Source organism: Ovis canadensis, chromosome 2 (assembly GCF_042477335.2).
Source record: "Ovis canadensis isolate MfBH-ARS-UI-01 breed Bighorn chromosome 2, ARS-UI_OviCan_v2, whole genome shotgun sequence".
NCBI classification, from domain to species: Eukaryota; Metazoa; Chordata; class Mammalia; order Artiodactyla; family Bovidae; genus Ovis; species Ovis canadensis.
This window is the reverse complement of record NC_091246.1, coordinates 49,327,630-49,340,016: the sequence shown is the minus strand read 5'-3', so window position 1 is coordinate 49,340,016 and position 12,387 is coordinate 49,327,630. Positions and strand designations below refer to the sequence as shown.

General features: G+C 48.3%; 1 protein-coding gene across 8 annotated transcripts in view; it reads left to right on the top strand.

The window, feature by feature from the left end:
- Positions 1 to 12,387, top strand: part of COL15A1 (collagen type XV alpha 1 chain) — a 102,219-nt gene that overhangs the window by 36,265 nt on the left and 53,567 nt on the right. For all 8 annotated transcript variants that reach the window (XM_069576080.1, XM_069576078.1, XM_069576074.1 and 5 more), the window contains exons 6-8: positions 1,421 to 1,501; positions 6,606 to 6,753; positions 10,108 to 10,217. In XM_069576080.1, coding sequence (XP_069432181.1) covers positions 1,421 to 1,501; positions 6,606 to 6,753; positions 10,108 to 10,217 — 339 coding nt within the window. The remainder of the gene's footprint in view (positions 1 to 1,420; positions 1,502 to 6,605; positions 6,754 to 10,107; positions 10,218 to 12,387) is intronic.

The following is a 12,387-nucleotide window of genomic DNA, read 5'->3' as shown; positions in this document are numbered from 1 at the left end:
TTCACCCCAAACGTCATGGAATCTCTGAAATCCCTTATCTTGGCAAGCTCTACATCAAGTCCTATTTTGAGCTTTTTGGCTTTGTTATTATTTTTGAGAACTTCAGCCATGTCTTTGGTGTATGGTGGAGGATTGGTGAGGTGGGGCAGGGGGGCAGGGGGAGTTGTGTTTCTTCTAAGGTGTTAGGTTCTTCCATGGCTGTGCCAGTCACTGGCCTGGTTTCCAGACTTCCTGCCAAGAAAGGGTGTCAAGATTCTAAAATAAAAGTTAAAGCTCCAAGATATTCTGAATGTAAATTCTTATAAAAACAAACCTAAATTTAGCTTTTATGCTTGGCAAATGAATCAGTTCCTCAAAAGGGGGTGGTGAACAGAGAAAAAAAGATGGGTCCTTTTCCCTTTTCCTCCCTCCTCCCTCTCCCTCCAGGATTGACTGAGTACCTGCAAGGTGACAGACCTGGGGAGATGCTGGAGATAAAGAGATGAACTGGGGATTGTCGGCATCCTCACGATGCTCAGACATGTCCAAAAGCAGTGTTAGAGCTGAGTGTAATTGGTCCTCAGACCCAAATTCTACAAGTCAGGTGGGGGCAGGAAGGTGGAAGAGGAAGAATAGGAAGCCGGTCAGGAAGGAACTGATACCTGGTCAGTGACAAGCAAGAGTCAGCCAGATGAAGAAGAAAAGGTGGAAGGAAAGTCATGGGCCAGCAGAGCATGGCGTATTCGCGGACCTTCAGATCCTCTGTCTGTCAGCCCCAAAGCTAAGCATAAACTGCTTTCATTCATTCAGTAAAAAATGCTGCCAGTGTAGTTGGAAAGCCAGCCCCTCAGAGGTAGAACTTGGCCCTGGGAGAATATTTGCTCTCCTCGAGTCCATGATTCCAGCCTGGCATTCCCATGATGCTGAGAGAAGGGAAAACTTGTGTGTGTATATTGCTTCATCCCCATGGTGCTATTAATACTGAACAAACAGAAACAATCCAAGGGTCCACAAGCAGGTTACAAAATCATGGCACACGGTGTCCTGGCTGCCATCAGGGGGCTAATTGTGAAGACTAGGTAACAAGGGGAGGATGTTCTTCAAAGGTAGTAGTTCCCAGTGAGAAATTCTGGTGACAGTCACCGCAGAGGGAGTGCCTTTTGATCAAGATAGGAGGGCACTTGGGCAAAATGTGAGTAGGTATGTTGGAGAGACTACATTGATTGTACTTTTTGTTTGTTTGTTTTGAGCAATAAAATGTGGAAGGAGCCAAAAAGAATAGCTAAATCACGTGCTTTCCCCTTCATCCCACTTTCTCTATACACCTCCATCTACTTCTTTCCTTTTACATGTACCCTGTTTCTCCATAGGAGTCTGTTTCTATGACTCCCCAGTTATAAACTTTTCTCCCCCTCTGCCCACATGATTTGTCTCCACACAGGCATCTGGAGAGACCAGTGGGCTCCAGGAGACGGATGGAGTAGCTGAGATCTTGGAAGCGGTCACCTACACTCAAGCCCCAGTGAGTACTGGGCACTGTGCTATGCCATCTCAGTCAGCTTTTAGAGGGCTAGGCATTGTCCAAGAGGACCCAGAGTCTTGGTCTGAAGTCTCTGTCCTCAGATCTGTGACTTCATTTGACAGCTCGCCTGGGGAAGTCAGGAAAATACTGGCCAGTGGGCATTTTGCAAAATCCTCAGTGTAGGGGGCTTCCCTGGTGGCTCAGAGGTTAAAGCGTCTGCCTCCAATATGGGAGACCCAGGTTCGATCCCTGGGTCGGGAAGATCCCCTGGAGAAGGAAATGGTAACCCACTCTAGTATTCATGCCTGGAGAATCCCATGGACAGAGAAGCCTGGTAGGCTACAGTCCACAGGGTCACAAAGAGTTGGACACGACTGAGCGACTTCACTTCACTTCACTCATTGTAGGGGAACGCCAATACCCAGGTGCCACCCTGTGCTGTGACCAGGGGAGGGCTTTCCAAAGGCGAACTCTCCTCCATCGCCTCCCAGCTGTGTGAGCTTAGGTGACTTACTCAGCCTCTCTGAGCCTCAGCCCCTCTTCCACCAAAAAATAATCAGAGTGCTAACTTGTGAGGTCCTTGCGAGGTCCAATGAGGCTGTGCAAGGGAAAGGTCTCAGCCCAGTGCCAGGCACAAGGGAAGTGGCTGTTGTTACACTTGTTCGGGGCTTTGGCTATGAGAGGGAAGTTGGGGCCCTCACTCCTGTGAGATGCAGAGCCCTCCTAGGAGCTCATTTCTGGTCCCATGGGAAAGGCAGCCATCCTCCCAGTGGTGTGGGCCTCCTCCCTCTTGGGAATGTGCCCTGTGGCCGAGACAAGGAAGTGGTTTTGAAAGCATTGAATCAGTCTGTGAAGAGGAGCCTGTTCTAATAAAAACACCAAGGAGCCTGTTCTAATGAAAACAGCCAGCAGTGTCTGAGTCACTGAACATGGAAACCCCAGCCATCTCCTAGACTGGTCTGGCTCAGTCTATGGACACATCTCTGATGGAAGAAAGCAGGGAGCTGGAAAGAAGGCAGAGGCTATAAATCATAGACCTCTGGTGACAGAGGTGTGGGTGGGGCAGAAAGGACCAGAGTCTGTTACTGTGAGAGGGGCTTAACGGTCACCTCTTCCTGTTCAGAGATGTACAGAAAACTGCCCTTGGTACTACTGAACAAACTGTGAGGTCCAAAGAAGGGAAGAGACTGGGCCTAGGGTGTGTGGCTGAGCTGAGGCTAGAGCACAAGTCCCATTATGCCCCATCCAAGGATTTGGCCATGACCTTGTGCTGCTGGCCTGGGTGGTTTTGCAGGGGTGCCCCACCCCGGGACCACAGCCAATCTGGGGGTAGCTGTGATGGAGAAAGTGAAGGGTCCAAGGTTCCTGCCTGGGTGGTGACTCGGGGTAGCTGTGCCGAGCAGTGTTGCAGTCTGATGAGCCCACATTCCTTGGCCATCCCACTGGCATGTCCAGGACGTAGGGCTGCAGGGCACAGAGCGATGGTCCTCTAGGCTTTCTGATCTGATGCTGCCCCCCAGTGTACCAGTTCACAGCTAGGAGTGAGGCTGACTCGGGCAGAGAGACTAATAAGCCAAGGTGGTCCTGAGGGATGGACATGAAGTGGGGCTTAAGAGCATGGGACGCCATGGAGGTGGAGGCTGGTTAGGCACGGCTGTAACCTCCTTTGCAGGGCGGTATTTTCCTTTCGTTCCTTGGAGGAGGCACCGAGGTACACGGGAGTGCAAAGGTTTGCCTGAGGGTGTGCAGTCTGGAGGCGGCAGAGCCAGGTTTCCAGCCTGGGTCCAGGCCACTGTCAGTCACGTCAGCCTCAAACTGGGGACTGCCCCCTCTTTCACCCTTCCCTAGAAAACTCCCCTCCCTGGCTCCCCGCCCCAGGACGGGGGAATTTCCCTTTTGGGCTCAGACGTTCCCCTCCCTTCTCTATCTGGCTTTTCTCTTGGAATGAATCTCACTTCCCTGTCCTCACCCTTTGCAACCTGCCACCCTCTAAGATACAAACCATGACCCTCAGACTGAATCATGGGCTGCCTGAGCGGTCAGGGACTTAAAAAGCCAGCCCCTCCTCACCTCCTTCCCCATTTAGGGTAGGAGTCTCTGCTGCCCCATTCTTCCTCCTGCTAAGTCAGTGTCTGCTGACACACCTTTCCATTTCTGGAAAGTTCTGTCTTTGCTGAGTTAGAATTAATACCCTATGGTTCTCAGCCCTGGCTGTGCATCAGAGTCCTGAGTGTGTATGTATCTGTGTGTGTATGTCTGTGTGTGTATGTATGTGTTTATATATAGTGTGTGTATGTATGGGGGGGTGGGGTGGGCAGAACTAGGAGACGGTCTTTAAAAAAGCCCCTTGCCTGGGCGCATGCCCAGACGTTCAGATTCGTGAATGAATGGAGTGAGATCGAGGGTCTGTCTCACACAAAGCTCTGCAGAGGATTCTCCGCATCCAAGACCTCTCTTCCAGCCACACCCAAGGCTCACAGATCCCTAGCACACCCCGCCCTTTCACCCCTCGTCCATGCCTTGGCTCCTGCAGTTCCATTTGCCAGGCGGGCCCTCCCCCATCCCATCTCTACCTGGCCTGTTCCCACTCCTTCAGGGTCCAGTCCAAAGCCCCTCACTGGAGGCCACGGCCACGCTCCCCTCCTCACGTGTGGCTCTCCATCCTGTAATCTCACAACGAGTAGTGTCTGGGTCTGTGTCTCCCGGATTGTGCAATAGTTCAAGGACAGATGCCCTTCTTATTAATTCATTTCCATATCCCAGGGATCAGCCAAGCCATGGAACACAGTAGGGCCTCAAGAAATATGTGTTGAATGAGGGCCAGCAAACTACCACATTTTAATTTAAAATTAAAGACTCAACATTCCCATTTTGTCACAGGCCACACTGGTTCTCCATCTACACTAACCCCTGAAAACCAGCAGCAGCCTGTGGAAGGCAGGACCCCTGACCCTGACCACCAAGGGTTAGCTCACCAGCTCTGCTTTGAACCCAGGCTTCATGGTTGCCTTAGTGGGAGTTTGTCTAAAGAGGTTTTTCGCTGACATGCTGGAGTCAGTGATTCCCTGTAACTCAGCGTTTGCCACATTGAGTCACTAAGCTTAGCCCACCCTTTCCTGACTGTCCTGTGTTTCCTGCACGCTGACCTGCCCCAGCTGCCTCATCTCAAATCCCACGTCCCTTATGAACCATGTGAAGGGGCTTCCCCTGGACCCTTGGCAGGGAGAGGAGAGGAAAGGACCTGCCTGGGGCAGAGGTGCTTACTGCTCTGCTGGGTCACCATGCAGCTGCTCCTCCCAGCCTCTCCTTGGAGGGGAGCTTGTCTGTGTCCTGCTCCCACTACCCCTCCTGGTTCCTGCCTCACCAGGCTTCTTCAGTGCATCCTCCTGGTCTCCTGGCCTAAACCTCAACCCCCCAGATCCGTGCTCTCATTAACACCAGCGTGAGCTCCCTAAAGTGCACAGCTGCCCAGATCCCCCCATCCTGATACCCAAGGGATACTGTTTGTTGCTCCTTTACAAGCCCAGACTTCTCACCTAAGAGCCAGTCCCGTCCCTCTTGCTGCCTCCCCAGGCTTTATCCCCCTGCCACTCCTCCAGCCCTCTCCACGCTCAGGTTGTCAGGCCCTGTCCGTGCTTTGTCCCTTCTTACCTCAGTGCCTTCCTCCATTCCTGCTTTCTGAAACGGTTAATTCTTCAAGGCTCAACTTCTTGAAGCCTTCCATCCTTGCTCTCACCTTGGAAACTTTAGAGTACAGTAAACGACATCTGTTTTTTTAGTACAGAAATATTCCATATTCATTATTGAAAAAACTACAAGTGCAGATGAGCAAAATCATAATTATTACCTTTAATATCAATACCCAGAGAAATCACATCTAGTGATGTGGATGATGGCTACCATTTATGGGCTCATGCTCTGGACCTGGCTCTGTACCAAGCACCTCCATGCATTTTATACCTTTTAAGTTGTTATTATTGGCCCCATTTTATAGGGGAGAAAGCTGAGGCTCAGTAGGTTATATGACTTACTCAACATAACATAGTTAATAAGAGGAGAGTTGGGATTTGACCTGAGTTTGATTATGAGAACCGAACCATTAAATCCTAAAGTTATGGGGCCCATGAGAATCTTCCTTATTCTGATGGACCAGAGACTCATCATTTATATACTAGGTTCTGACATTAAGGACAGAGCCTTCTGTTATTAGTCAGGATAAGTAAGTGATGGTTGTGGTAAGAAATTTACCCTGAAACCTTAATGTCTTAGTTATTTCCTGTTCTTACCACAGATCCAACACTGGTCGGCAGGATCCTTCTGTTCACCCCAGTCCCTTAAGCTCAGAAAATGGTGAGACAGTCTGACCACTGATGAGCCCTGGGTCACAGGAACTCCTATTTGATTCTGGGTCTGGGGATGACCTTTGGTACCCTTTATCAGGATTTCTACCTAGGTCTCTGAACTGTTGTTTCCAACTATTGGGTTTTTTTTTTGTTTGTTGTTTCCTAGTTGGCAAAGGTGGTTAAGATATAGGTTGGCTTTGGAAAAGCTACACAGAAACTGAAGTTTCCTAGAAAGAAAACCATACCTGCCTTTTATTTTCATAGGCATGCATGATTAGTATACATCTGGGATGGGATTTAGCCAGCTTTCACTGAACACAGCCCTCTTCCCCATTGCTCCCTCTCTTCCTTCCTTCTTCCCACTCTCCTTCCCTCCCTTCCTCTTTCCCTTCTTTTCTTCCTTCCTTCCTTCCTCCCTCCCTCCTTCTGTCTCCTCCCTCTAACACATCTTTACTGAGCACCTCCTCTGTGCTGGCCTGGGACGCAGGGATCACAGGAATGTGATCTCTGTGCTCCAAGAGCTTCATCCAAGAGTAGCAGAGTCCCACTGTTCACTGAACAAAATTTAATTACCCCAACATGCACCTTTTTCAGGGACTGGGGAAGATCAGTGATGACCCAGGTACACAATAGGCAGGATAAGGCTTTCTGGGTTTATTCATCTTTTGTGAAGATACTGTTTTCTCCAGTGATACTCACTGCCATCTTTTCTGCTCTCATGCCAAGTAAGTCCTTTTGGGTCTCATTTTTCCTCCCTGCAGTCTAAAGAAGCAAAAGTTGAACCCATACACACACCTCCAACTCCATCCCCTGCCTCTGAGGATGCAGAGCTTTCCGGTGAACCTATACCTGAAGGGACCAAGGAAACCAGCAACTTGAGCGCTGACCCGCACAGCAGCCCCGAGCAAGGCAAGTCCCTGGAGTCCTTCATACTCAGTGGGTTATGTTGAGTGATGACTGAGTGATGTGTTTATGTATAGATGATGTGTGTGTGGAGCATCTCACTTGACTTTCCCTTCAACTTTGAGTAAGGAGCTGCAGTCATCCTCACCTTACAAATAAGATGGAGAAGTCAAGTCATGGAGAAGTGATGTCACCCAGCTGAGATTGTACAGCTCATAAATGGCAGAGCTGGCGTTTAATCTTGATACCAAGAACTTTTAACCCACAGACTCCATCCCTCTAGGAGGGCCTGGAGTGTGAAAAGCTTGTGATCATTGTGACTGTTTATTAAATATCTACTGTGTGCCAAGTGTTATATACTTCCTCTCCAATCCCTACAACACATCTCCTAGTTGGTAGTATTAGCCAGGATTTTACAGATGGAAAAACCGATGCTTGAAAAGGTGAGCAACGTGTCCACAGTCACACAGCTAGTGAGTGGTGGAACTGAGCCAACACTCAGGCCTGACTCCAGAATCCCTACTCTTTCCAGCCTTGGCCACAAACTCACCGACTCTCAGAGGATCAGGCCATCTAAACTCCTGTTGGCACTTAGCGGAAACTAATGGATGGCCAGAGAATGGCAGACACCCCGGAGGTTATCAGCAAGCCTGGCCTCCTGGTTCCCCATCCGAGGCTCTCACCATTGCTCAGCCACACAGAGGAGCCCCGGTAGAAATCCAGGATCTGACAGGTCCCCCGAGCAGCAGCTGGACATGTGCCCATAGCCTGAGATCAACCTGCGTTTTCTGCCCTTTATCAGAGGGGTAGCCATTCAAATTGAAGTAAGTTGTAACCAACACCAGAGCACCGAGATTTAGGCACAAGACCCCCCCCCCCACACATTCACACGTGCAGCCCTAGAACTGGTTACACAGAAGATTTAATTACCCAGGGACGTGGTCGTGGTGAACTCCGTAGGAAAAGCAGCTTTTAACACTATATGTGTGCTATGACCCTAAATTTGAGTATATGTTACTTATATCTATATATTGCCACATAGAGCTGTGTGTGTGTTAGTATGTGTGTGTGTGTTAGAATGATATACAATAAAATGTTGTGAGTAGTTATCTCTGGGTGGCATGATTATAGGCGGTTTTCATTTTCTTTTTTCTTCTGTATTTTATAAGTCTAAAAAGATGACTTAGATGGTGAAGAATCTGCCTGCAATGCAGGAGACCCAGGTTCTGTCCCTGAGTCAGGAAGATCCCCTGGAGAAGGAAATGGCTAACAAATCTGGTATTCTTGCCTGGAGAATCCCCTGGACAGAGGAGCTGGTGGGCTATATATAGTCCATGGGGTTGCAAAGAGTGAGACAAGCCTGAGCAACTAACACTTTTACTTTCATCAGTAAATGAATGTTATTTTAGCAAGTAAACTTGGGAAGTCTGTTCATGAGAGAAGGTATACAGTACTGAATAAAAAAAATTGTATACTAATTTAATAAAGTCACAATACCAGCAAGGAGTCAGGGTGTAGCTATGGAAAGACTGCTGGCTGAGAGTAGACACTTTGGACGAAAGCCTTGCTCAGCCACTTATTTGCTGTCTGGGCAAGCTACTCAACCTTTCCAAGCTTTGAATTCCTCCTCAGTCCACTGGGAGCATTCACAACCCCTGCCTCCCGGGTAGATGAGAGGGTTGAATGTTGCCGCTACATTCGATGCATGATACTGCTGCTGCAGGTATGGAAGTGGTTTGTGAGCTGCGGATGCTGCTCTCCAGGGGGTGATTAGGATCTCAGAGAGAGGAGCAAGGAGAGGGCAGAGACTGCAGGGTTGGGAGGCGAGGCCTCTCCTAGACTGAGAAGTGAGTGCGTAGGAGGTGGGACCCAGTCTGAGCTCGCCTCGCAGCTCGACTGTTCCCAGCATCTGCCAGATTCCTTCTGTGGCAGGGAGAGGCCAAGCGGAAACAGCAGAGCTGGCTAGAGATCTGTAGAGGAAGGAGCTGGACCCCGAGCCCCAACTCTGGCTAGGGAAGGCCTCCCAAGAGTTGTATTCCAAGGGTTGCTGACACCATCCCGGCACAGGACATTTGAGCCACCCTCACCTTCATCCTTCAAGGGGTGGGGAAGCAGAGGCCTGGGGTCCATCTGGCTGCTTGCACAGCACCCTCTGGTGGCCAGAGTAGGGAGAATGAGAGAGTGACTGGCGAGGGGCTGATGACTCCAGGACACTCAGTTTTTTAAAGTGCACATGGGCACAGGTTCCCTCGAATAGTTCAGCACCTCCCTTTGACACCGTCCTTACTGCGGGATATGGCTGAGCACAGCATGTGTGTAAACGGCTGGCTTCAGGGCCCCTCCCAGCCTCTTGTGTGGGACCTTGTTCTTCCTCTGCAAAATGGGACTAATAATCACAAGGTGCTAATATGCAGATCAGAGCAGGACACATGCCGTGGGGTGACAATGGGGAGACTGAAAACGTGGGACTCCTACCTTGGTTCTGCCCACCGACTGTGAGGTGGTGGGAGGTCCTTGTAGGGAGCACTGATGGGCCAGCCAGAGGATTCCAGGAAGGAGTGCATGGCACGAATTAGCCTGCGACCTAGCCCATAACAGGCAGGCAGTTGTGTTAGTTTAATGTCTTTTTCTTTGCTTTAGGACTCCATTTGTTTTTTAAATTGCAAAAGAAATATGTGCTTGCGGTAACAGTTCAATCAATGCAGAGTTGTACGAACCAAAAAAAGGGTAGTTTCCTCTCCTGTCCTCTGGAAGAAACCAATATTAAGTACTGTGGTTTAGCCTAGTATGTGTGGTTTATCTGCACACGCATATATGTGTATGTATCTATATATTTTATATGTTATGTATAATAATATATTAATTATATATTGATGATGATATATCTAATGATAATAAAGCATGTATTCTCATACACATATTTTTTTCCTTTTACAAATATAGAACCACACTAACAATGAACATTTATCCATTGCTAACTGTATGTCAGGCACTGTCCTCAATGCTTTTCTTATGTTAGCTTAATTAATCGTTGTAACACATAATCTTCAAAATGACCCTATGAGATAGGGATTACAATCCCTTCTTTTTAGGCAAGTCACCTGAGCCACAAGTTAAATGACTTGCCACAGGTCACATTCCTAGTAAACGGCCGCGCTGGGTTCTCACCCTACAGTTGATGCTGGAGCCTGTAATTGAAATCACCTTGCAGTACTGCCTTTCGGCATCTGTCTTTCTGCAGCACTTTTTCCCTCTTAATCCTGTATTACCAACATCTTTTCAAGTCATAGATGAAAAGAAACCTCATTCTTTTCACTTGCAAAGTGCAGTTATTCATTGAAAAACGCCTGCTTCCTGTAGGGTCTGGTGAGATCCTGAATGACACGCTGGAGACAGTTCAGACTGTGGACGGTTCCCCGGCTACAGACACTGGCTCAGGGGATGGGGCCTTCCTTCGTGTCACCGAAGAGGTGAGTGAGTGGTAAATTTCATGTAAGTCAGTAGTACATTTGCTTGCTTATTTCAGACTTGATGGTGACTTGTCTTGGGCACTGCAGAAGGCTGCATGAGTTTTAGTTGAACACCATGGAGACTGCCTCCCTCTTTCTGGTACAGAGGAGGTGGGAGTCCCAGGGCCCCAGATGCTCCCCAAGGATGTGCCAGGACCGAGAGGAGACGCAGCTCAGGCTGGTCCTCAGGCCTCTCCAGAGGCGAATACTGGGTTCTCAACACTGAACCGGACTCCCTCCTATTGTGAAGATGTACAGCCTCTTCCGCCCTTTGAGCCCCTTCAGGATAGAATCAGATTTATTGCAGGTGTGTCCTCTGTATTGTTTGGAAATTGGCTTTTACACATCCAAGGCCAGTTGTTTAAAATGCTAGACATGGGAGGGTGCCAAATTAAAACATATTATGTTTCTCACCTCTGTGTTAGTAGCTCAGTCGTGTCCGTCTCTAAGCCCCCATGGACTGTAGCCTGCCAGGTTCCTCTGTTCTTGGAATTCTCCAGGCAAGAATACTGGAATGGGTTGCCATTTCCTTCTCCAACTCAGAACCTTCTTACCTCTGGCCTTTGCTAAGAATGGTGTGTCAGCTCATTCCTTCCCCTATCCTGGGATGAAAATTTAAGACACTTCTCTCCCAGTCACTGTCTGGTAAACAGCCTATTTTCACAGGTATTTCCAAAATCCAGTCCAGCATAATATCAAAAATCCAATAAAAATACAGATACAACCAGGAGCCAGGCAGGGAAGGAAGCACAGGAACTTCCTGTCTATTTTCTTACTTCTTTCTCCTCTCTCTCATCACCACCCACCCCCCAGCAGCTGTTTTCAACATCTGCAGAGCCTGGCCCATCTGGAGAAAATGGCACAGTTTTATGTGGCTGGTCAGACTGTGATCTGGGCCTTTTATGGGGAAGATGTCTTATTGTTGGAATATTTTCTCATGGGCTTTTTTGTGATTCCCCAGAGGTCCTCCTGCAAGGAATCTGGGACCCAAGTCCATTTTTGACCTTTTAACTTCCTGCTGGGCTTCCACCCTCTGGTCACCCTGAACCTCTAGGGGGCCCTGTGGGTTGAGTTCATCTCAGGATGGCTTTAATGGCTCTTTTTGGAGTGGTTGTTATCATTCTATCACCAGGAAAGCAACAGCAGGACAGTTATCTCTCTGTCTCTCTGTCTTCACTCTGAGTCCAGATGGCTCCCTGCTTTTGCCTTTGGTATTTCCCTAGAGGGAATCAAACACCAGTCCCTTTGTCTCCCAAAGTCCAAAGACTATGTATTCTGCTTAACAAATGGTGGAGGGTGGGGGGAAGCCACAGCACACAGAAAATTGTCTCTAGAGGAATCTTTTTAAAGTAGCTTTTTAAAAATTTATTTATTTATTTTTGGCTGTGCTGGGTATTCGTTGCTTTCACTGGTTATGATGAGCCAGGGTTTCTTCATTGCAGTGCCTGGGCTTCTCATTGTGGTGGCTTCCCTTTTTGCGGAGCACAGTCTCCAGGGCAAGTGGGCGTCAGTAGTTGAATTCCCAGGCTCCAGAGTGCAGGCTCAGTAGTTGTGGTGCACAGGCTTAGCTGACCAGCAGCACATGGAATCTTCTTGGACCAGGAATCAAACCTGTGTCCTCTGTTGGCAGGCTGATTCCCATCCACTACACCACTAGGAAGTTGCCGAAAGGAATTCTTATTCTCTAATTGGTTAGCCCCTAAATGAATTCTTTCCCTTTTCTTACATAGCCTGGAGGCAGATAGAGGGCGAATACCAATAGGATAGGATAGAGCTGATTCTGTTTCCTTTCATTGTCTCTGTGCTTGTCCCTCGTAAGTGGCTCTTTATTTTTTTTTTTTAGAGGTTAACAGAGGTTATCTGAAGCCTCTTGAATTATACTTGCCCTTTGGAACTTTAGCTGACACTGAATCAGAATAAAATCTCATTTTAACGACTTATTGACCAGAGATGTATTAATGTGTCTTTTGCTGCCCAACCATTATTGACTGGAGTGTTTCAATATTCACTTATATAACAAATCCCCAACCAAAGGCTTCAGTTTCTGCAAAAATCCCCTGGTCAATAATATGTTAAAATCCTATGACATCATCTTTTCTCTGTTTTTTGGGGACAATAATCCTACAAGGAT